This window comes from Sus scrofa, chromosome 6 (genome assembly GCF_054392235.1).
Source record: "Sus scrofa isolate SSC_HxYL_T2T_F1_AM1 chromosome 6, Sscrofa_HxYL_maternal_Yorkshire_Landrace_v2.0, whole genome shotgun sequence".
Lineage (NCBI taxonomy): Eukaryota > Metazoa > Chordata > Mammalia > Artiodactyla > Suidae > Sus > Sus scrofa.
The window spans coordinates 108,074,741-108,098,785 of NC_139388.1; the positions used below are offsets into that span (position 1 = coordinate 108,074,741).

A 24,045-nucleotide genomic window follows, 5' to 3' on the forward strand; every position below is an offset into this window, starting at 1 on the left:
ATTGAGCATCTTTCTGCTAAAGCTTTGTCTGTAAATCTCTATCCACAGCCTTTAAAGAACTGATGACTGAAGTATGTAAAACAATTGGTAAGTTTTCACAAGGCAATGTTTTTTGTTCTTCTCCCAGATGGGCTGACAGGTGTATGAAATACATGTTTTCTTCTTGCAGCTCTGTCTGCTACTGACCTGAAGATACAGAGCACAGCTGAGGGCATTCGGCTGTACTCTTTTGTCACTTACTATGTGGATGATCTAAAAGTTAACTGGTCCCACAAGTAAGTACATAAAAATTTAACTGGTGTGTAGAAATTCTTTCTTCACTCGGGAGCGGGGGGACTGGGGAAAACAACAACAACCCTCCATTCCTCTCAGGCAAAGAGTCTTCTTACTTCTCAGGTCTGACGGTGATGGACAGAAGCACCCAGACCATCCCTTTAGTATGAGGTTAGCATGTTCCCTCAACAAGCACATGGTGAGGCCAGCGATGGCTTAAAGCACCTGTCTTCATCATCTAGGATGTATCATAATGAGTAAACACCTCTGCAACATAGCCTCCACCTCCAGACAGTCATGCTTCACCTGCTTCTTATCCTCTCTTTTCTGCACACACCTAACTCATGCTGTGCTCTGAAACAATACTGAAGCAGCGTGCTCCAAATCTGCTGTTGTGTGAATTAATGGCCATTGACCCAAGGAGCCTAATCTTAAGGAGTGTCTGAGTTTATCATCATTGTTGTTTGTAGCAATTGGCATAGTTGGACATGAGCGTGTTTCCTGTCCACCCTTGGAAGGCTTTGGAGAGCTCAAGATGACTTTGGGATTGTATATTTGTACTGAATTGAGGCTGAAGATCTGTTCTAACCCCAGGCTTCCTGCAAGCAGTTATAGAAGGATTTCATTTAAATTCTCAGGGATTCCGAGAGCTGAATCAAGGTTCTAAGTCAACCCAGTTCTCCCATTTACACCGTTGAAAGGTTCCTTAACTTCTGTGCTTCCGTGAAATTTCCTGAACTGAAAGAGACCTGCATGCTGCCGTAGAAATCTGGTGGGGCATAGCCAACTTCTGTCCACATTTGGGATGCAGCAAATGCTCATTCCCAAAGTCATGAGCCCCACAGAGCAGTTGGTCACCATGGCAACCCCGCCAGGAGATGGAGAATGATGTTTATTTATATGTCCCCTTCAGTGGGCATTTACAGAGTGCTGGGCACTGCTCCAAGCCCTTTAGATGTAGGAATTCGTTTACTATTCAAACTCTATGAGGTAGATACTTCTCATTCTATTGACCAGGAAGCTCAGTCCAGGTGAGTTGCCTGAGGTCACCTAGTTATGTGATGGGTGGAGGGCTGAGACCAGGCAGTGTGGCTCCAGAGTCCCCCATCATGGCGCTACACATGGGTCCAAGTTGCATTAAAAGTCTAGATTGAACATTTACCAGAACTGGGTCCCACAAAGCAATCATTTGTGTATTTTTTTTAATGACACCATTATGTACAATAGCATTTTATTACATTTATTATTCTCACTATTAATTTTCTAAGTTTTTTTTTAACGAGAGCAAGTGAAATTCCACTTTGGATGCTTAGAGTTTCATTCCTTTGTTCTATTTCTTTCAGAATGCATTTTAGGAAAGTAAGTATAAGTTAAAATAGATCAAGTTCTAGGAAATTCCTCTGTGATATCTAGGACATTATAATATGTCAGTCTCAAGAATAAGAGAAGATAAATTAATTGAAGCATCAATCAAAAAGCTTTACATCATCTCTAAAAGAATTAACTTATTCAGAAAAATTAGAACACTGGGTTTTGAGGAAACTGCTATCAGGCTCAAAAGGCATAAAATTCTTACATTGTTTGGTCTAGTCAGCTCCGTGAGTATTTTGTGTGTGCACAGATGTGTGCCTGTAAAAGGCTCAGGAAGCAAAGGCTGATTGCCTTCCCTGTCTTTATGTGAGTAGGTGGCATAATGTGAGAAAACCTTGCAGTGGGTTTGGGTCTCAACTTCGCTCCTGTCTTCCTTTGGATCTTAGGCAAGTCAAGTCATCTGACTTTCTGAATCTCAGGTTTCTCTCCTATAAAACAGGAGCAATAATACCCGTTCTATCTCAGAACACTGATGGACCCAATGAGAGACTTAATGACACTTTGTAAACCGTGAAGTGCATTACAAACATAAGGTGCTATTTTGCATGTTAGCCAGAGATTAAAGAACTCAGATTGATCATAGTAAAGCAGAGAGCTGTCTGTCTTTCTAACTAAGACATAGATTATGTTGCCCAGGCTAAATAAAGTCTATGGGTACAGATGGGCTCCTATACCCTACAGTTTATGGCATTTTAAATTTTAATATCTTTTAAAGAATGTATTATATAAAAATGCTATTTATTTGAAATCTGAAAAATCTTGGTAGAGAGTGTTGTTTTTTTTTATTTTTTAAAGTTCATTTCTGGAGTTCCTGTTGTGGCTCAGGGGAAACGAATCTGAGTAGTATCTGTGAGGACACAGGTTTGATCCCTGGCCTTGCTCAGTGGGTTAAGGATCTGGTGTCACCATGAGCTATGGTGTAGGTCGCAGACTCGGTTCAGATCTGGTGTTGCTGTGGCTGTGGCGAAGGCCAGCAGCTACAGCTTCAATTAGACCCCTAGCCTAGGAACCTCCATATGCTGTGGGTGTGGCCCTAAAAAGACTAAATAAATAAATGAAGTATATTTGTTTATTACCAACTACAAACATAATATGTGCTTGTTTTAGGAAATACATTTAATATCATATTACAGATTAAAAAGAGATTATGATAGCATCCATAGTTTTCATAGCCATAATATGATTATTTTGGGGTACTTCTCTCCAATCTTTTCTCTATGCATAACTGTTACCATAACAAAGTCATTTTGTGTACTGCCTTCCTGAAAAAGTTTCCTCACATGTTGACAAACTCTTCCTAGAGTTTCTTTTAACCTCAGTGAGAGTACACTACTTCTGCCCTTTCTCTTACTTCATCTATAACAGTAGCGTTTCTAGACCATCAGATCACAAAACAAAGGGATCTATTTGCTTTTCTTCTCTTGTAAGGAATACGATGTCAGAATCTGCTCATGATCTACTATTGAATACAGGGAAGTTCACGTCCAGGGTCAGAGTAGAGGCCTCATTCTTCTTGTCAGCAATCCTGCTTTTCATTTACTCTTGTCCTTACTACCAAGTGCATATTTACATTTGTTTTAAATAGTTTTGTAACCCTGTGTGTCAATAAAGCATCAGCCCCAGATGACCCTCCATAAGGCTGTTTTTAACTGGCCTGTAAAATCCCATTTATAGGCATGGACCATCTGCATGAAATAGGCTATAATATAATATGGACTTTGGCCTTTTCATTTTAAAGATTCCCTTACTCCTATGAATAAACTCAAGCAAAAACAAAGATAATTATTACCCCTGAGAAGTATTGTTACAATCTGGGCTCCAGACCACTGTTGGAAATTAAATGTGCATATACTGACAGACCCCCCACCCCAGGCCTTGGAATTCACATTCTGTGATTCAGGGCCCACAGTTTCTCTGAAGCATAAGAACATATGCAGATCCCATGTTATTTGAAAGTTTTATGCTTTATGGTAAAGTTTTACAGTTTATGGTGAGACCTTCAATGGTTTTACACTTTATGGTAAAGTTTTACAGTTTATGGTAAGCCCTTCAATAAGAGACAAAGTAAAGCTAAGCTCTGGATGAAAGCAAACAGTAACGGTGTTTTCTTTTGCTATAAACAGTGGGGCCGCTATTAAGTACACAGACAGAGTTAAGAGTGGGGTCACCGGGGAGCAGATTTGGCTGCAGATCAACGAACCCACTCCAAATGACAAAGGGAAGTACGTGATGGAGCTCTTTGATGGCAAAACTGGACACCAGAAGATGGTGGACCTTTCTGGACAAGGTAAACTGATATTCTGCAGATCAGGAGGTGTGGGCCTTTTTTAAAAAGAACAAAGGGTGATAAGAGGTCATTATATTTGACTATTGGAAGATGATTAGAGATTTTAATAAAGCAGTTTAAATTGAGCCATGGTGGTTGATGCAGAAATTCAGTGGGTGGAGGCCAATCAGTAGAGAATAAAGTGGAGACAGTGATTATGAAGAGAAAGCACTGCTCTTTCGAGATGCTTCCAAAGAAGGGCAGATTGATTTATAGTCACTTGGGCAAAGCAAGAACAAACACTGAAGAAGAATCATTTTATGGGGATTGAAAAGTAAGTATGTTCATAGAGTCCAAGAAATCAGGTGATTTGGAAGGATGTTAGTTGTGAGTGACAGGGAATAACTGACGTGTTGGAGTTGCGAAGAGTGGGAGCTCGGAGACCCAGGGCAGAGGTGGGAGCGCTGGCTTTGGGAAGGAGCAGGGATACCCTTTCTTCAGAAACCAGAGGGGAGTAAATGCGAATGGGCAAAGGTAAATGTCAAGAGAACAGAAGGAGGTTAGAACCATGGCCTCAGATTTCTTGGCCCTTTGCTAGGAGAATGGGGGGTTCTGGAGTGAGTGAGGACAAGGAGAAGAAAGTAATGGGATGCAGAAGAAAGTTTTCAAAGAACAGATAAGAAATGTGATGTGCAGCTATTCATTAAAATTTTTAAAGTTAAAAGATGTACAATCACAAAAAGTTAAAACCCCTGTGTTGTGCCATTTCTCCCTCTCCCTGTACTATATGCATCTTTTTCTCTCCTAAAGAAAGAAAAGGGTCTGTGCGAAGTTGCCAAAGCAGACTGTGGGCTGACTTTTCCTCTCCCGCTTGGTGTATTAAAATGCAACAACCCCTCTTGTTTTGATCCTCAGAGTAGATTCATAACTTGAGAGCAGCCTTCCAACCCTGCCTCAACTTGTCTTGTGCTGTCTCCCTCCCCTCACCCCACCCACCCTTCTTGATGAGAAAGTCTCCCTGGAGGATCTCTGCAGGGCTGGGAGCAGGTGTCCCCAGGGGCTCAGCTCCTGGGCCACACTCGCAGTGACTGTGACAGGGGCTTGCTTCTGCAGACCATGTGATGCTCAGAGACACAATAGAAAAAGGACAGATACATTCAAAACTTGTTTAAAATTGACTCTTACTCTCTTCCCACCAAAGCTCATTTAACTCCTACACTCTCAAATCCCCCTTAGGCCAAAGGCCCTGGATGGTCTTACCAGCATCTCCACTGGCCCCAGAAGCAGTGGCTTAGCCAAGCCCATCTCTCCCTAGTGTGGCCTGAAGAAGCCTGGCTTAGCCCAGCTGGTCTCCCTTTAGAGGCTTTAAGCCTGGCTATGCTTATTTCTCCCACCTGTATAAGAAGGAGGGCAGACCAGTAGTATGTAAATATTTTCTAGACATAAAATGTGATGATTCCCAGACCACAGAGGAGCTTAAAGACCAGGTGAGGAAGATTTCAAAGTGAAGCTGTCTTTTTGCCTGAAGTCTTCAAAGTGCCTTGCTCTGCAGGCTCAGGAGGAAAAAAAAAAAACAAAACAAAACATATTGTAGAACCCACAGCTCCCATTTCTCTGTTTCCCTGTCCTTTATGTCGTCTCCTGCATGGCACAGAAGTGTTGCTCCAGGCCAGCACTGGCACACTCTGTGACTGCAGTAACTCCCTGAGCCTTTCACCACAAATGGATCATAGAACAGAACATTTCACCGTCTGGCTACAAGGCTATGACATACCAGACGATTTAATGAGAGAAAAGCTTTTTTGATACTGAGGATGCTTAACAGACAACCAATCTTTATTTGAAACAGACTTTTCTTCCCATTTTATCTTTGGCAGATCTAATTTTTGCCTTTGTGTTTGGAAGGGTTGAACACAACCTGAAGTGAGAGCTTCTAAAATCCACTGTTTCATACGTTCTACTTAGAAAGTGTTCGCTTCTCCCGTTAAGCCCACCAGGTTGTAGGGACCACTCAGGTGCAGCCCCTCTCAGGCCTAGTCAGGTCTGGACCCATCACATTGCCCTCTGGTTGTGTGTTTTAATCGACCCGTGTGTGTGGCCAGTTCTGGGTGAGAAAATCTTAATTTCTCTTTTTCTTCTCTTCAAGCATACGAGGAAGCCTTTGCTGAATTCCAGAGATTAAAGTAAGTCCCTCTTGGAAGTTCCCTTCATGCCTCAGCAGTTAATGATCCTAATTATATCCATGAGGATTTGGGTTTGATCCCTGGCCTTGCTCATTGGGCTAAAGATCCGGCGTTGCCGTGAGCTGTGGTGTAGGTCACAGACGTGGCTTGGATCTGGCGTTGCTCTTGCTGTGGTGTAGGGCGGCAGCAACAGCTCCGATTAGACCCCTAGCTTAGGAACCTTCATATGCCACAGGTGCAGCCCTAAAAAGAGAAAAAAAAGTCCCTCTTTCCCAGCGAATGCCACCACGTGCACACCTGCCATGACACATGTGCTGCTCCCGCCCGTATGGCAGAGCTTGGTAAAACAGCCCTTCCACGGCTTTGCTAAGCAGCCAAAAAGTGAAATGCAGTCGAGGTTAGCTACTCTGAAGTCATCTTAAAATTCTTCTTTGTTTGCGTGTTTGTTTGTTTCTCTCAACCACAGACAAGCTGCCATTGCCGAGAAAAGTAAGTAAACCCCTTCGTGTTTATTCCTGGTGTGGTTTCAAATATAACCTTTATTTTTCTATTATGACTGCAGATGGAGGAGAGTGAAAGCAGCTTTTTTTCCCTTTCATTTCTATGTATTTTTAAAATCTTAGGTGTTGCGCATGTGTTTCCATTTAGTCTCTTGAGTGAGAAAGTCTAGGAGAAGGTTTCAGGTTACACTGTAAACACAGAGCCCAGCTTGGCTTGAGCCTTCCTGAGAAATCTCTGGGCCATGAATGGCACAGTAGGTTGGTAATTACTTGCAGCAGGCGCCACATGTAGGAAAAAATGTATCTACATTAAAGAATAGAAGACACAGGCAACGTTGTAGATTCGATCAGGTAAATCAGTGTAACTGGTCCCCCAACACGTAGTCCCATTTTCCTGAGGGGCCAAATAAGGCTGAGTGACCTTGACCCAGCGGTCAAGTCTGCGTGCCCAGAAATGTGCTCACTCCTGACCTCTCTCAACTGTGTATCACACACAGAGGTTTCTAGCAGCACTCGGTCTGCAGGACCCCAGGACTCACGGACGGATTATTGTGATGATTCAGGTTCTTTCTCAGTGTGAGAGCAGAACTTGAGAACTGTTGAGGGTTGAAGATGTAGGGTTGGTCCTGGGCTGGGGGAGGGGAACCAGGAGGTGTGAGAAGTGGAGTCCTCTCCGTCCTCCTGTCAGCAGCTTCCTTCTGGTCACTCAGGTGAGACTGTTTCACCTTTGACCTGCAAGGCCTTCCTCCCTCCTTTTACCTCCTTCCCTTGCCCGCTCATGCCCTCATGCCGGAGGCTGGCCGAAATGGGGCAGAGGCCAGCACCAGGGTGCTGAGAGAGAGTCAGACCTGAGCAAAGGCAGTGTCCACAGCCGCTGACGGCCTGTCCCCGTTCTTGAACTCTCTTGTGGACAAGTGGCCTGACCCTCCATCTGGTTCACAGGCTCCTTCCTGAGGTCCCTGGATCACAGCAGCTTAGAGCTGGAGGAGACCTGGGAGCCCCTCTGGCTCCATGCTCTTAACGTCTGCATGGAACACTTAATTCAAACAAAGTCTTCCATATGGACCCAGTAAATAAAATAGATAAGAGCTGAGTTATCATCACTGAGGTTGGGATGAATCCCATGGGCACCGTGGAGCAGAGTTTAGAAACCTCATGTCACGGAGTTCCCATCGTGGCTCAGTGGTTAACGAATCCGACTAGGAACCATGAGGTTTGGGGTTTGATCCCTGGTCTTGCTCAGTAGGTAAAGGACCCAGCGTTGCCATGGGCTGTGGTATAGGTTGCAGACGCGGCTCGGATCCCGAGTTGCTGTGGCTGTGGTATAGTCTGGTGGCTACAGCTCCAATTTGACCCCTAGCCTGGGAACCTCCATATGCCATGGGTGTGGCCCTAAAAGGACAAAAAAAAAAAAAAAAAAAAAAAAAATGGAAACCTCAGGTCCACAGGTTTAATGCAAGCTCCCCACCCCACTCTGCAGATGGAGACTAAGGTCCACACCAGGGTGACTCACCTACGGCCACACAGCGAGGGGTGCAGGGGCAGGTGATGGGGTGGGCCCACGAGCGGTGTAAGTGCAACGGCGTTAGCAGGAGAAGGCTGTTGAGACTTACTCAAAGCTTTGGCCTGACTCAGTGGAGAGGGAATGGTAGGAAAAAGGATCTAGAGTCAGGTGTTCATTGAAGCAGGCACAGAAATGAGATGGTGTGGCCACTGGTTAGTGCTGAGTGGACAACAGAGACCCCAAGGCGGGTCACACCCATAGCACAGGGTTTGGTGGGGAGTGGGGTGGAGGTGGGGAGTCAGCCCTGGATTTCAGCTCCTTTCCTGCCCCTCATGTCCTCAGCTAGGGCCTTTGTCCTCACAGCCATAGCGGGGGGGCCCTGCAGAGCATCCGAGAACCCCCAGGAGAGAGGAAGGGATGCTCTCTAGGGAAGGCCCCAAGGAAAGTCCACCTGCTCATGAGCCTCCAGATTCCCCCTGGCACACAGCCCTGGATTATCCAGGCTTTTTGAACCAGAGGGAATGTGACCAAAAGCAGCCTCTGTAAAACAGCACCAATTAAGTCCCAGAGACAGAGTTTTGGGTGAAGCAGAATGAAAAGCTTTATTGCACAGGAGGCCACAGCAGGCTAACGCCTCAAAAGTGTGTCCTCCCCTGAGAGGAGACATCAAGGGGTCTTATAGGCTTAGCTCAGAAGACAGGGATATTGATTACAGTGTCTATATTGTTCTTCATCCAGAGAGCCTTTCAGGGTCATCAAATCCGGTATCAGTCAGTCTGGTGATTTCTGGTTGTCTTCAGGGTTATCATTCCTTGACCTTTTCTCTGGAGTGAAGATTGCTTACAGGAAAGGGCTGTTAGGGAGTGTTTCAATTATAAAAGAAAATCCCAGGTGCAATATAACTAACTAGAAAGTAACCATTAGTAATAAGTTAGTGGGCCAAGGCAGGACATAACACAATGCAACCTGTTTTAACTTGTTTTTAGCTACAACAATATTTCCTAATCATTAACTGTTGAGTCAGCCTTTTGAGACTGAGGGGAGACCTGGGAGGCTAAAGAAAAGGTCTTTTACTTCAAAACACAAAGATTTAGGGTCTGGTACATGGTTTCAGAAAGCCCATGACAGAGGCCATGATCTACTCCTCTCCTCTGGCTGAGCCCATTGAGCTGCAGAAGGAACAGGGCAGAAAAAAGCCATGAAAGTTAGAGCGGATTTTAATAAAACAAAGTTATCTCTAGTTGATATTTCAGATATAGATATAGGCACCCATGTGTGAATACAATTAACATTCAGAACTGTTGGATTGTTGTCTTATTTTGCACATGGAAAGCAAGTTTAAATAACAGTAAGGAGAGGGAAACTAAATAGGAAAATGAGTTTTGCTGGGTGGCTTTGTGCCTGTGATTGCTGGTAATTAACCAGAAATGCCTGTGCTTGCAGATCGTGCTCGGGTGGTGGGCGGTCTCCCCGACGTGGTCACCATCCAGGAGGGCAAGGTAAGCATGGGGCACTCTTGTCCCCCACCTTCCACACTAGGAAAGCGTTCCAGGGCCCCCAACTTCGCTCCTTTCTTTTAAGCTACATCCCACCACCTTCATCTTACACCTGACTTCAGACATCAGCCACAAACAAGATTCAAAATGCTGTCAGTTTTCCACTCATCCTAATGTTTTGTAGGCCAAGCACTGGCATGCACATTTGTCTGATGTGGGCATACACAGACCTCTGAGTCTTTTTCCAGAAGTGATTTCCCTTTAAAATCAGAAGCAGAAAATGTTCAATCACAACGATAACCGAGGAAAGAAGGGACCTCTAACCCTAGCGGAAAATGGGCTGACCTATGGGATTCCTCACCTTTGAAGGGAAAAGTGCTGCTCCAGGAATTTCTAGAGGTTACATGTCAGGTGAAAACTGGGTTCTTTCCATCTGGTTTTAAATTGGTTTTTCCTGGCTTCATAATAATCTCTCTGAGGGTCAATGAACATAATTTCAAACCTGGATTCACTTTCCTCATCCCTATGTTTCATTAAAACAAGTTTGATGTGCCGGTCACAGGAGGAGAAGGAGGAGCGTTGATAGTGGAACAAAACCTCTTCCCACTCCAAAGTGCAGTGAAGACATACAATGGGTGATTGGACTAAGGATGAACAGGGCGTAATCTAAGGCTTTCTTTCGTCAGAGGTCGATTTCATGCAGCTGTGTGTCTTTGAGCCTGGAATGCAGGACCACAGTTGACTTTAGGCTCAACCATTGCAGGGTTGCTTTTGTTTTTAAACTCCATTTTCCATTTTCTTCACCTAATGAGGTCCCAAAGATCGAATTCATTGGATAGTAGTGGGAATTGAGAGAGTGAATGTGAAAGTACTTTGTGATCTGTAACTCAGATCTATAGTACGGGTCATAGTTTTCTAGGATGCCACATTTGTGTAGCAGTTTTGCTAAAAGTTTTAAGAAGTCAGTTTCCAAAAACATATAGCAGTCTGCTTGGATAAGTTTAATGGCAATAGTTTGTCTCATTTTTCTTGCTGAAACGAATCTGCAGAATAATTCAGAAACAAATGCTAATTAATCATGGCAAGAAAACAGATTTCTTAAAATATACCCAGTTTTAAATGATACTCTTTCAGAGGAGGTACCAAGTGGTCTTATAAGACCCTTTAGAAGGACATCCTTTTCCCTGTATATTGTTATCCCTAGCTCTTTTCCTTATAATTTCTGGACTTCAGTTAGAAAAGAATGCAATAATGGAATGTAAAGCAAATTCAAAATCTTTGGTCATCAGGGAAATGCAAATTAAAACCACAATGAAATATGATACACCTATCAGAACTGCTAACTTTAAAAAAAAAAAATTGACAACAAATGCTGGTAAGGATGCAGAGAAAGTGAATCACCCGAATATTGCTGGCAGAACTCTAAACCAAAATTATACAGCCACTTGGGAAAACAATTTCTTTAAAAATGGAATATGCATTTACCATATGACCCAACAATTGTACTCCTAGGCATTTTTTCAGAGAAATTAACACTTATGTTCATATACAAATTTGCACACAAGTATTTATAATAGCCTCAAACTGGAAACAGCCCAGATGACCCTTACAGGTATATACATACCATGGCACACTTCGCAGCACCAGAAAGGGACTAACAGTTGATACCTGAAATAATGTGGATAAATCTGCAAGGAATTATGCTCAGTGAAAAAGGCACTCTCCAAAGGTTACATACTGTATGTGCTCTTTATTTAATGTTTTGGAAATTATAAAATTTTAGAACTGGAAACAGATTAGTGGTTGCCAGAAGTTAGGAACAAGCTTGGTGGGGCGGGGGCGGTTGTCAAAGGACAGCATGAGGGATCCTTGTGATGATGGAAATGCTCTGTGCTTGACGGAGGCGTTAGACACATGAACTAGACAGTGATAGAATTGAATAGAACTAAACACACCCAAACACAAACAAGGACAAGAAAAACTAGTGAAATCTAAGATCAACCCTTCTATCAAGGTCAGTGTTCTATCAAGGTTATGATATTATATTGTAGTTTTGTAAAATGTTACTATTGAGGAAAACTGGGTAAAGGATATATGGAATCTATCTTACACTTGTCTAAGAGTCTGTGATTATCTAAAAAAATTTCAACAAAAAAAGTAGAATTACAGGCCTAAACATTGATCTTTCAAAATAAGAGCATTTTAGCAAAGATGGCAATCAAATATAGTAAAATATTAGGAAAGAGGAATACATTTTGGCAGAGCACCTTTGCAACTGCAGCAGCTCAAATGAGTTTGGGGGGAGAAATAAAATAAGGAAAATGAAATTTGAAAATTAGTCACATTATGGAGTTCTCTTATGGTGCAGCCCAGTAAGGATCCGGCATTATCACTGCAGCGGCTTGCATGGCTGCTGTGGTTGGATCCCTGGGCCAGGAACTTCCATACACCACAGGCACAGTAAAAAAAAAAAAAAAAAAGAAAGAAAAAAAAAGAAAGAAAGTTAACCACATTATCTGAAGCAGCTCTTAGTTCTGCTGCTGGGTCCTGTGACACAAACAAAAGACAAAAGTGAGCAGCTGGAGGTCATGGCTACGAGATTTCTCTACTCAGAGTCCAAAATGCCACACTGGAGCAAAAAGCATCTGTGTGTTTATGGGAACTGGGAGCCAAGGCTTTCCTGAGACTTTGATGATGAGCCTTGGCAAAGCCAGAAAGCTCAGGCGCCAAAGCAGCCTACTTAGGTGAGATCTCAAACTGTAACTGGCACAGGTGCACACACCCCCTCTCCTGGGATGCGGGGAGTGGGGGGAAGTGACGTGGGGGTGGTTACAGTCACCCCCATCCGGTTACGCCAGCCCCCCAGGAGGGTGCTTCAGGTTGGACCCATCCACCTGGTACATCCCCTCCCCTCTCATAAAACCTGTTTTGCAGGCGCTTAATCTCACTTGCATCGTATGGGGCGACCCGACTCCGGAGGTGTCCTGGCTGAAGAACGAGAAGCTCCTGGCCTCGGACGAGCACTGCAACCTCAGGTTCGAGGCCGGCAAGACCGCCTACTTCACCATCAGCGGGGTGAGGACCTCCGACTCGGGCAGGTATGGGCTGGTCGTGAAGAACAAGTACGGCTCGGAGACCAGCGACTTCACCGTCAGTGTGTTCATCCCAGAGGAGGAGGCGCGGCAGGGGGTCGAGGAGCCCCCAAAGGGCCACAAGGGCAACAAGAAGTCCCCGTGAGCAGGGAAGGAGGTGGGTGAGGGGGCGGGCCGGGAGCTGCCTCGAGTTCGTGTCTCCGAGCTCCCTACTCCCTGTTTTTGTGCTGGCTTGGGGAGAAATTGTCCAATCTTTTATGCATATAGGAAGGCATCGACTAACGACATTTAATCATTTTTCTCTATCTACAAATTATGTGTTAAGGAAATAACGTTTGTAGCACAAATACTAGGAAAGAGTTTTAAGGAAAATGCCAGAATAAAGTCAGAGGGACGTCGTATGGTGGTCGGAGGCATGTGTTGTGGAACAGAGTTTGGACTTGGCCGATTTGCACTGGTCGACTTTCCCGGTTGGCAGTGACGCGTCAGCATCCGCTGGGGAGAAGACACGTTGTTAAGCCAGCCCCTGTGTGCGTGTGGCTCTGGGAGTGGTGTGCGCTCCGGGCGCGGCCTTGCGCTCTGGAACCTCTCGGTCCTAATAAACAGTTCACCCCTCCTCTTCCCGTCAGTGCTGCTCTTTCTTACGGTCTTGACTGCCCAGGTGGGTGGCTTCCTGTGCATCCTCTGATTTAAATTCCTTTTGGTTAAGGCAGTGCCTTCATAACCTAACCACACACGGGGGACCTGGTCTGTTGAGGTTGGAAGGTGGGAAATTCTTCCTCCCTGTACATCTGGTAGCCCACCCAGCAGTCAGGTCCGTTCTGTTAAGGTACCCGGAGTCACTGAATAGAACGTGTCACCTAAGGATAACAAGACGGAGTGGGGCATCTGGGGCCAAAACTGGATGACCAAGGGCCATGGCTAAGAATACAAGGCACCAAGGAAGCTTCTAAATTCAGAGACCAGGCTGCTCTGCGCCTGCCTGGCCTGGCAGGGGTTCCTGAGAGCTCTAAAGCAGGGCCTTCTACATGAGGGAATTTGGGTCTCTCCCCCACCCTCCCGCCAACCCCTATACACACACACAATCACTCACACAACACCGGAGGAAAATAGTAACAGTGAGAGGCCCCCCATCTTCATCCTGCTGAGGATCAGGGATGGGACAACAGGCTCCCTTCATGGTTTGGAGGGGCACCTACACATCCCCTCCTTTGCCAGATTCTGGACTGGAACCCGACCCTCACTTGATTCGCTTGTCCAGCCGCCTGCACCTGCTGTTGTGGGGACCCTGACTGCCCAGGAGCCAGATGCTGTGCTCTCACTGACAGGCAGGGCTGGTGGAAGTTTCCCAGGGTCACGGGGACCCTGCAGAAGGTGGCAGACCTTCTCTCTGGATAAGTGGACCTAGAAGGAAAGTGGGGGCCCACAGGGGCAGCCACAGAGAAGAGAAAGGGGTGAAGCAGGGGCAGGTCCCTCTGAGGGACAGCTCAGGCCAGTGGCCCAGGACTCTCCACAGGACTCCAGGCACGCTCAGGAGCACCAGCAGCAGAGCCCCCAGCACTGGGAGGAAGAAGGGAGGGGGTGCCTGCCAGCAGAACCTGCCTCTTCATCCCCAGCTCCATGCCTGTGGAGCCCAGCCCAGGGGAAACAAGAAGGATTTTGAATCTGATGAAAACACAGTTTTAAAACAGTGTGTGTTCTAAATGCTGAAGTTGTGTGGAAACAGGAAATCAAACTGTGCCACCCCTGAGCTCACCGCCATCTGACAGAGAGAAGGCAGCAGCAGTGAGGGAGAGGAAGGGTTTGGTGTTCATAGCTCTGTAAGCCGAGACTTCTCAATAAAATGGTTATAAGAGTAATTTCAGCTGTTACAATGATGAAATTAAATAACTCCATCATGATTGGATGGCTTAGGTAAAAAGCTGCTGTTTCTACAGGGAAAATAGAACTGAAACGATAGCTCTTTGATTTAATGATGCTGAAGTTCCTCCTAACTCAAGAATTCAGTCTGTGACCCGCTAGAGGTGAGCTCTTGGCACACAGAGGAGCATATTGGAGCACAGAAAAGACTATTAAACGTTTAGCTTTATAAAATTAATATTCAATACATTGAAGTGTAATGGGAGGGGGCCACGTCCTCCTAGATCAAAGGGAAGGAGATGTGCAGCGCCACCAGCGTATGTGCACACGTGCGTAGTTCTGTAGTTATGTAGCATAACCTATATCCATGAGCACAGGCGCATCTATAGTTGTCTGCCTAAAATTTATAGTATACCTGATAAGGGGGACAAAGAAACTTAGATGTAGCAGGAAAACAAGCAGGGTATAGAAGGTGGCACCCCACTGCGTTGAGGGCTCAGCCTCTGGATACTAATCAGCTGAGCCAGTGCCAGCACGAATAAACGCTGCTTCCTGGTAAAAAGCCTTGGTGTCTCGTTTCTCTGTACATAAGTCCCACTTACAAAAGTAATAAACTTAAAAATCTTAGATCTTAAATCCTTTAATATTGGCTTTAAAATCTTATTTTTCTAATTTAAAAACCTAGTCATTGAAAAAAATAATTTTAGGAGTTCCCGTTGTGGCTCAGTGGTTAATGAATTCGACTAGGAACCATGAGGTTGTGGGTTCGATCCCTGGCCTTGCTCAGTGGGTTAAGGATCCAGTGTTGCCATGAGCTGTGATGTAGGTCACAGCTGTGGCTCAGATCCTGCATTGCTGTGGCTGTGGTGTAGGCTGGCAGCTACAGCTCCAATTAGACCCCTAGCCTGGGAACCTCCATGTGCCACGGGAGCGGCCCTAGAAAAGGCAAAACGACCAAAATAATAATAATAATAATAATAATAATAATAATAATAATTTTAAGGATGCACTGGAGTTGCCTGGTGGCTTAGCAGGTTAAGGATCCAGTGTTGTCACTGCTATGGCTTGGATCTCTAGTGTGGCATGGGTTTAGTCCCTGGCCTTGGAACTTCTGCATGCTGAGGGCAGGACCAAAAAAGAAAGGTGGGTGGGGAGTTCTGTTGTGGCTCAGTGGTTAACAAACCTGACTAGTATACATGAGGACAGGGTTCGATCCCTAGCCTCGCTCAGCGGGTTAAGGATCTGGCATTGCCGTGAGCTGTGGTGTAGGTCGCTCAGATCCCGTGTTGCTGTGGCTGTAGCAAAGGCCAGCAGCTACAGCTCCGATTTGACCCCTAGCTTACGAACTTCCATATGTCTCGGGTGCAGCCCTAAGAAGACAAAAGACAAAAAAAATAAAAAATAAAAAAAAGAAAAGAAAAGAAAAAGAAAGGAGTGGTGCATTAATAGCATAACTAATTTCCCTTTAACTTTTTAAGCTGCATTTGTAAATTAACATATTTTGTTTTCCATTTTAAGTACTACTATTGTCTGACTTACCAACAAAAACTTTCCAAGACCTTAAATAACTTAAATCACCTATTAATAATTCCATATTTATGTACTTGTTTTTATCTAAGTATATAAATATGGAAAATTTTGAGTTCTCTTACATGTTCTAAAATTGTACATAAACAGCAAAACTTCAATATAAAATCATAATCAGATATTTTAGTTAGAATCATAATCTAAGCTATTGCTAGGATAAATTATCTAAAACATTACAAGTACATAAAAATCAAATATGCACAGACTCTATAATGCAAAAAAAAAAAAAAAGAACTAATTTTACCTAGATGCAGCCCCTAGGGAACTGGGACTGAGTTTCAATCCCTGTGCCAGAACAAGAGGCATGGATTCAGATTGTTCATGATGAGGAGCTGCATGCCAAGACCTCAGCGCACGCCAGGATGCACAAAAGGTAGCTTAGTCCAAAAACAAGAATAGTAAAAAATATCACCAACTGACATGGAGAAGTTCTACTGAAGCTTGCCATCTGCCTGGGAGTTGTTCTGGGTAGAAAAACAAAATTAATGGGTTCCTCAAGCCAGTACTGCTTGCTTGTGGGGTCCAAATTTTTAGCAAACATTACATGGTGTAGGAATCCCAAGCCAAGGGTTCCCATAAAAATGGCCAATGTCTGGGGACCCAGAGAAGCAAACATGAAATTACACTGCGAAAGACTGCCCACAAAGGATCCTTGTTATGGAAATTGTCCCCCACCATAAACAACTAGAATACCAGGCACAATATATATGGGAATAAAAAACTGTTTAAGGCATTGGCTCTCGCAGACCTGCAGGGCTGTGATCCCCCAGAAAAATGGAAACAGTAATGAGAGCCCCCCATCTTGTTTTCTGGACAGTGCTCAGGCTACAGTCAGGCCAGAGGGACGTAGACAGAGCCGCTCAGTCTCACTGAGTTGGGGGGATAGAGACTAAAGTTCAAGGAGGCTGACGTGGCTGCTTTGGGACAGATACAGGTCTGCCAGGATAACGCACCATCCCTTTATCCCTCTAGTTTCAGGAAGTCCAACCCTAGCCAGGGCTGGACCACTCAGGAGGCTCTTGCAGTGTCTGCATGAGAGTGCTGGCCGAAGAGGCAAGGATGCACAGACAGAGAGACATTTTGGAGGTAAATGGGCAGGACTTGGGTGGAATGGCTCAGGGGGACCCACCTACCTACCTGCATCCTTGAGCAGCTTGGTGGATGGTGTGTCCTCTGAAAGGGGAGCAGCCCAGAGACTGAGGAGCAGTGTTTGTGTATGTGGGGGGGGGGGGTGCATTATGGCAAAATTGTGGGTTTTCTAAAAGCTCAGATGGGATAAGAAGTTATTGCCTTTAGAATATATCAGCTACAAAAAGCCTTGATGGCAAGAAAAGGAAGCAATATGAGATGGATGACCAGAAAGTAAAAGACAATGATGTTTAAATGATCACTGGGGTTGCATTCCTAGAATTAAAAAAAAAAAAAAAAAAAGGAGAGAGAGAGAGAGAGAAAGTGTGAGTTAAAGCACTGGGAACTCTGACTTCTTATACTCTGTGTTAAAACCAAAACAACAACAACAAAAAACTTTCCCATCTTCATGGTGCATAAATAAATCTACATTCAGGACGCAAATCCTTTACAGTTAGAGCAGTTAAAATCCAGTTGTCTCAGGCATAGTGTTGCCAAAATATTGGCTGCCTCTGTACACTGATGCCAAATAGAAACACAGAAACAGAGTTGGAGGAAACAGAGAAAGTAGTTTTAATTGCCAGGCAAAGAGGGAACACAGCAAGCTAGTGCCTCAAGGACTGTGTCCCCCTTGGAAGGGGTAGTGAGGGGTCTTTTAGCGTTTGAGGAGCAGGGCATGGGCATTTTCCTGATTGGTGGGTGGTGAGGTGACTGGGAGTCCACGTCATCAGTCTTGTGTTTACAACCTGTCTGGGGTCTACCCACTTGTGAGCCGCATCCAGTTGACCTCTCCCCCCTGGTGGGGGCTTTAGCACCTGCAAGACAGTTCCAGCAACATGGCTTTGAATATTATCTAGTCTTTGAAGAAGAACTGAAGGTCCTTGACTTTGTTGAATGGCTAAATTATTATTACTGTTTTCCTTTTTCTCTGTATTTTCTCACTTCTCTGATCAAATCGGTTATTTATTTATTTATTTATTTTTGTCTTTTTGTCTTTTTAGAGCTGCACCCATCTCATGGCATAGGGAGGTTCCCAGGCTAGGGATCTAATCAGAGCTACAGCTGCTGGCCTACACCACAGCCACAGCAGCGCCAGATCCGAGCCGCATCTGCAACCTACACCATAGCTCACAGCAACGCCGGATCCTTAACCCATTGATCGAGGCCAGGAATCGAACCTGCAACATCATGGTTCCTAGTCAGAATCATTTCTGCTGCACCATGACAGGAACTCCTAAATCAGCTCTTTGACTAAAGTTTCTCTATAGAGGAAAAAAGGTGGAGGACCTGAGTGAGGGTCACTCTGGGAAGGCCTCACAGGGTCCTGCTCCGTTACAATAGAATCAGGAATTTTCTTACTATTTTGACAGTTACTAGAACACTTCCAAGTTACTGGGTAGCTTTTGTGTTACAAACTAACACTGTATTGTTATTACCTCAAACTGTTGGTTCTTATTACTTCTATTCTTATTGTTGTTGTTACTTCTAAATATCCATTCCTGGAGTTCCCTGGAGGCTCAGCCAGTTAGGATCCTTCACTGTCACTGGGGTGGCTCCAGTGGCAGCTCTGGCGGGATTTCCATCCCTTGCCCAGGAACTTCCCCATGTCACGGGTATGGCCAAAAAAGAAATAAATATCCATTGCTATCAGGTGGGGGGAAAAAAAAGATTTATGGATTAATAGTATCACGTCGTCTCCAAAGTATTTATTGTGTTCTACTCTGTGGCCCTGTTCTTACCCACAGTAAGATGTTTAGATAAAATATACGGATTTTATGGATGATTACATGCTTGAAACACAATGACTGGTACACAATGTCTTCAGATGTTTGCATTTTGACCTCTACCTCAGGGCTTTTAGAGGTGAAGTTATATAAGAAAAGTCTTAGATGATTTAATACATTTCTGAAGAATCAACTGATGTGTGTACATTAAAACCTCAAAAAATTTACATGGAAGTTTCTAAAATGACCTAGTTCATAGTTATTAAGATCTTAGTGACTTTTCACACTGTCTCTATAATACCTTATTGTAGTCTAGTGTCAAGTGGAAATAACAATTTGTCACCAAGCTCACACACGCTGGGAACATCCAGAGACAGTACACACACCCTGCTGTCCCCATTTAAGGGCAAATAGCTACCTATTCCAGATAAGGCAGAAAGCAACATACAGCCAAGATTGCATTTAAAATACTTTGGCAGCAAAACACTCCCTGCTTTGAATAAATTATGAACGTGGCATTCCTCTCCCCCGGTCTCAAACTTCTGTGGTTTCCCTTCCCTCTCCCTATTTTATAAAAGACAGAAGTCATAATCTTTAGGAACGGGACTTCAGCCTGAAGTGTTACTGGTGCCCGTGGTACCACAGGGAAGCCACCTACCCTGCCTGCCCACGCTGGTGCTACACTGGATGAGAAGGTGGCACCACTGACCCACATTGCTGAGACTGGTCAGAAGGAAGGGCTTCCTTCCAGAGACCAGAATTGAAGTGCTTTCTTAAGCAGATGCTATTTTTTTGCTTGCTCCGGGTTGAACTTAGTCATCTAAACACACCTGCCCAGTAGCTGCCCGCAAGTAGCCTCTCCAAGCAGGGCCCCCAGTCTAGCCCCAGCCCCTACTGCCTCTGCTCCCCTCTGCTCTTACAGCTTAGTATCCACAGCTGGAAAGCTCCAACCAGGCCCCAGAACCCTCTCTGCTCCCAGACTGCTGTCAGCACAGGCCCCTCCATGGACCCCACCTTCCCCACCATCAGGTCCTCACTCCCCAGGATGCCCCATGAAAACTGCCCTCTCCTCCCACACCCCAGACAGGGACCCACAGTGCCAAGAGGAGCTTTTTTGTTTTAGAGAAGAAAACTGAGCAGAGAGAGGAATGAAAAACTCATTGCTGGGGAAAAATCAGAAATTCTCTCCAGAGAATGTTCCAGCCCTATTGACCTAAAAATGAAAAGGGAAAAAAGTTTTCTTTTCTTCTCAAAACTGGAAGACAAGGCAATTACCTCTATCTTATACTGATAAAAATGCAAGGCTTCACCTTTTCTGTTGATTCATTCACCCAGCAAATAACGATTTAACCCTGTCTGGTCAGGCCCTGATCCTCACAGGCCCTCAGCATCCCAGGCTGAGTGAGCACGCCCTCACCCTGAGATCCCTGCCTTCTCGCCAGGTTCCTCTTGGTGTAAGCGGAAAATCACAGGCAGCTTTGACCTCTGCACAGGCACTCCCGGAAGTCCCAGAATTGAACTGGAGTGAGAATTGGTTTCTGTCTCCCTGGACAGGGGGTGAGGCAAGATGGGAGCTGAGTCAGAGGCTCAGGAGGTGAAAGGAGAAGGCAGAAGGGGAAGGGAATTCTTATTGGTTTCTATGCATAACTTCAGATCTGTCAAAAATTAGACTGTTTTGTGTACGTATTTTTTATTGGACTCTTTCTCAATTTTGCATTTCTTCAGCTTTTTAATATTGTGTTTCTTATCTAAGCTACATAATGGTTATTAATATGTCAAAAAAATTGCTGTGCTCTTCTAATGCTAAATTAAAGGTCATTGACTTAAAGTATAAGGCACCAAAGAAATAGAAAAGCTCTAAGTAAAAATGTAATGATAAGCTGATTTAGCTAGAGTAATAGAACATTTTTGTGTTTTAAAGTATGCGCATGCTAAAACCACTCTATCTTATATCACCAGTTCTGACAGAATCTGAGTCAATGACATTATTATTATTATTATTATTATTATTATTATTATTTTGACTGCACCCATGGCATATGGAAGTTCCCTGGCCAGGGATTGAATCCCAGCCCCAGCTGTGGCAATGCCAGATCCTTAACATACTGTACCACAGCAGGAACTCCCTGAGTCAATGATATTTGAACAACTTTTATGAAGTGGAAGCAGATTGATCTTCAACAGAGAAGAGATACAGGGTCAATTTAGTCCCATTTCCACTCTAATAATATGAAACTAAAATAAAAGGGAAAAATGTATCACCACAAGGCTGAAGTACATATTCAGGCCTCTATTGATAGGTAATTTAAAGCAAAATAAGTCAAGACACTAGATGAAGTTAAACACACACATATTACTCGAAAGGTTTATTATAGTGGTATGCTACAATGACATAGGTGTATATTACTATTATTGTAATATTTGTACATTATTTCTTTACATGTTATTTAGAGATACAGTTGTATATTATTACTGTACTGGACTTGTATTATATTGTATTATAGTTGTATATCCTCAAGATACACACACAGTAAATATGAGGAGCTTGAACTCTCAGACAATTGCATAAAGACCTAAAAAATGGTAAGACATTTGGAACTGCCCCTCATTTCTATGGTAGTCACAGCTACAAAAATGCAGTGCATTCCTTGTCAACACAGGAAGTTTGTTACAAAGACATCATTGAAAATAAAAGTCAAACTCTGGAAACTTCCTTTAAATGGGGAAAAAAATCAGAATGTCTTTATCTCTCTAGCCTTTAAAGTACTTTTATGCAGAAGTTAGGCAAGTTATTGCAAAAAAAAAAAAAATGTAACCCAATTCACTTCTGCTGTGGCCTTCTTGCATGAGTCATGACAGCATGACATTCTCTCTTGCTAAAGGTATCCCTCTGCCTGTACAAACATACACACTAATTTCATGCCTCTTCCACCCAGGCTTTCAAAGTGCTCCCCTGGAGTTCCCGTCGTTGCTCAGTGGTTAATGAATCCGACTAGGAACCACGAGGTTGCGGATTCGATCCCTGGCCTTGCTCAGTGGGTTAAGGATCCGGCATTGCCGTGAGCTGTGGTGTAGGTTGCAGACACGGCTCAGATCCCGAGTTGCTGTGGCTGTGGCGTAGGCCAGTGGCTACAGCTCCAATTAGACCCCTAGCCTGGGAACCTCCATATGCTTCGGGAGCGGCCCTAGGAAAGGCAAAAAGACAAAGTACTCCCCTTGAGTAGGTGGCAAATGTTCTGCTAAGCAGGTAAGTTCTTAAAATGAGTCAATTATTGATCAGAGGTTTGGGAGGAATGTCTCAATATTTCACATGTGAAATAGAGGTTAGGCTAGCTATTATTACTCATTTATTCTCTCAACAAATATTTGTTGAGCAAAGACTGAGGACACAAAGAATCAGGTGAAGATTTGCCCTCAGGATGCTTACTTCTAACTGATGCAATGAAGGAATGTGAAGAGCTATAATACAAGCCATAAGTTCACGAGGAAAGTACAGACAACTTGCTATTAAACATTTGAGCTTGGAGGAGGGACACAATATTTTACTCTAGAGTGAGGTGAGCATGAGGGAGAAGCTGAGATCCAGGATTCAGAAAAGGCTTTGTAGAAGTTGAAGCATTTCACCTGAGCTTTGATGAGTCCGTAGGCTTTGAGAATGATTAGAAACCACTCCACACTATGAAGGCATCCAGAAGCAGACAAATTTAAAGAGAATTGAGCTGGAATAAATAAATGCTCCCAGAGAATGAAGACAACCAGCAGAATTCATTCTGTCCTTCTCAGAGGCTGAATTGTGTCCCCTAAAACTTAGTTGCTGAAGTCCAAGACTTAGTACCTCAGGATGTGACAGCATTTGGAGACAGGCCTTTAAAGAGGCACTTAAGGTAAAAACGAGATCATTAAGGTGACCCCTAATCCAGTATTATTGGTGTTCCTATAAGAAGAGATTGGGGGAGTTCCCATCATGGCTTGGTGGAAATGAATCTGACTATCATCCATGATGATGCAGGTTCAATCCCTGGCCTTGCTCTGAAGGATCCAGCATTGCCATGTGCTGTGGTGCGGGTTGCAGACAAGGCATGGATCCCAAGTTGCTGGCTGTGGTGTATGCTGGCAGCTACAGCTCTGATTCAGTCCCTAGCCTGGGAACCTCCATATGCTGGGGTCCAGCCCTAAAAATACAAAAAAAATAAAAAATAAAAAAAAAAAAGAGAGAGAGAGAGAGATTAGGACACAGACAGGTACAGGGGGAAGACCATGTAAAGACACAGGGAGAAGACAGCTGTCTACAAGCCAAAGAGAGAGGCCTCAGAAGAAACCAACTTCCTGATACCTTGATCTTGGCATTCCAGCCCCCAAAATGTGAGCGATGACATTTCTGTCATTTAAGTCACCCAGTCTCTGGTACAGAGCTGGCAGCCCTAACAAACTAATACAGTCCCACAGAGATTTTAGATATTCCCCTGATTTGGACCTATAAGTAGATAAGGCAGGAGGTCCCCAAAGGAAAAGAACCAGATGCAGCTTTTGACATAAGAGGAGTCATTTTAGGTCAACGCCATTTTGTGACCTAAGCCCGACCACCATGCTTGCCCTTGAGCAGGTCTCCGTACTAATGATCTTAGGGAACAAAAGAACAAAGACTGTTAGAAGGCCAAAGAAGTAACAATTGCAAAGATAATACATCAGTGGTAAAGACTTCCAGTTCTTTTCAGTGGTAAAATATAGCCTGAAGTGCTTTCTGAGCTGTTCTGCAAAATTTAAACTCCCCTCAAGTGCTCAAACCACCAGATCAACTAGAACCCAAGGGGTGATGATGTTGACCTTCTCTGACCCTCATGATGTCCGTCAACTGAAGTTTGGACTGTGTTGACCTTTGCCTAAATTCTATGCTGAATTTTCCTCTGCTCAAGCTCCTTCATGAAAATGCATGTATCCTTGGCTTAAAACATCCCCAGTGTTGCCAGCCAAGGGAGACACTGCTTTGGGAAAAATCCCTGGTGTTCTCCTTACTTGCTGAAAGTAATAAATCGTTCCTTCCCCTGGTCTTTGGCTTAGTTG

The 24,045-nt window shown here is 44.3% G+C and overlaps 1 protein-coding gene across 2 annotated transcripts in view; it reads left to right on the forward strand.

Annotated features, from left to right (window-relative positions):
• The window catches only part of MYOM1 (myomesin 1), a 149,980-nt gene extending 136,676 nt beyond the window's left edge, over positions 1–13,304 (forward strand). For both annotated transcript variants that reach the window (XM_003127844.6, XM_005665300.4), the window contains 7 exons: positions 49–87; positions 170–275; positions 3,768–3,931; positions 6,057–6,093; positions 6,560–6,582; positions 9,541–9,596; positions 12,528–13,304. In XM_003127844.6, the coding sequence (XP_003127892.3) occupies positions 49–87; positions 170–275; positions 3,768–3,931; positions 6,057–6,093; positions 6,560–6,582; positions 9,541–9,596; positions 12,528–12,830 (728 nt within the window). In that variant the 3' untranslated portion in view covers positions 12,831–13,304. The remainder of the gene's footprint in view (positions 1–48; positions 88–169; positions 276–3,767; positions 3,932–6,056; positions 6,094–6,559; positions 6,583–9,540; positions 9,597–12,527) is intronic.
• The last annotated feature ends 10,741 nt before the right edge of the window (positions 13,305–24,045 follow it).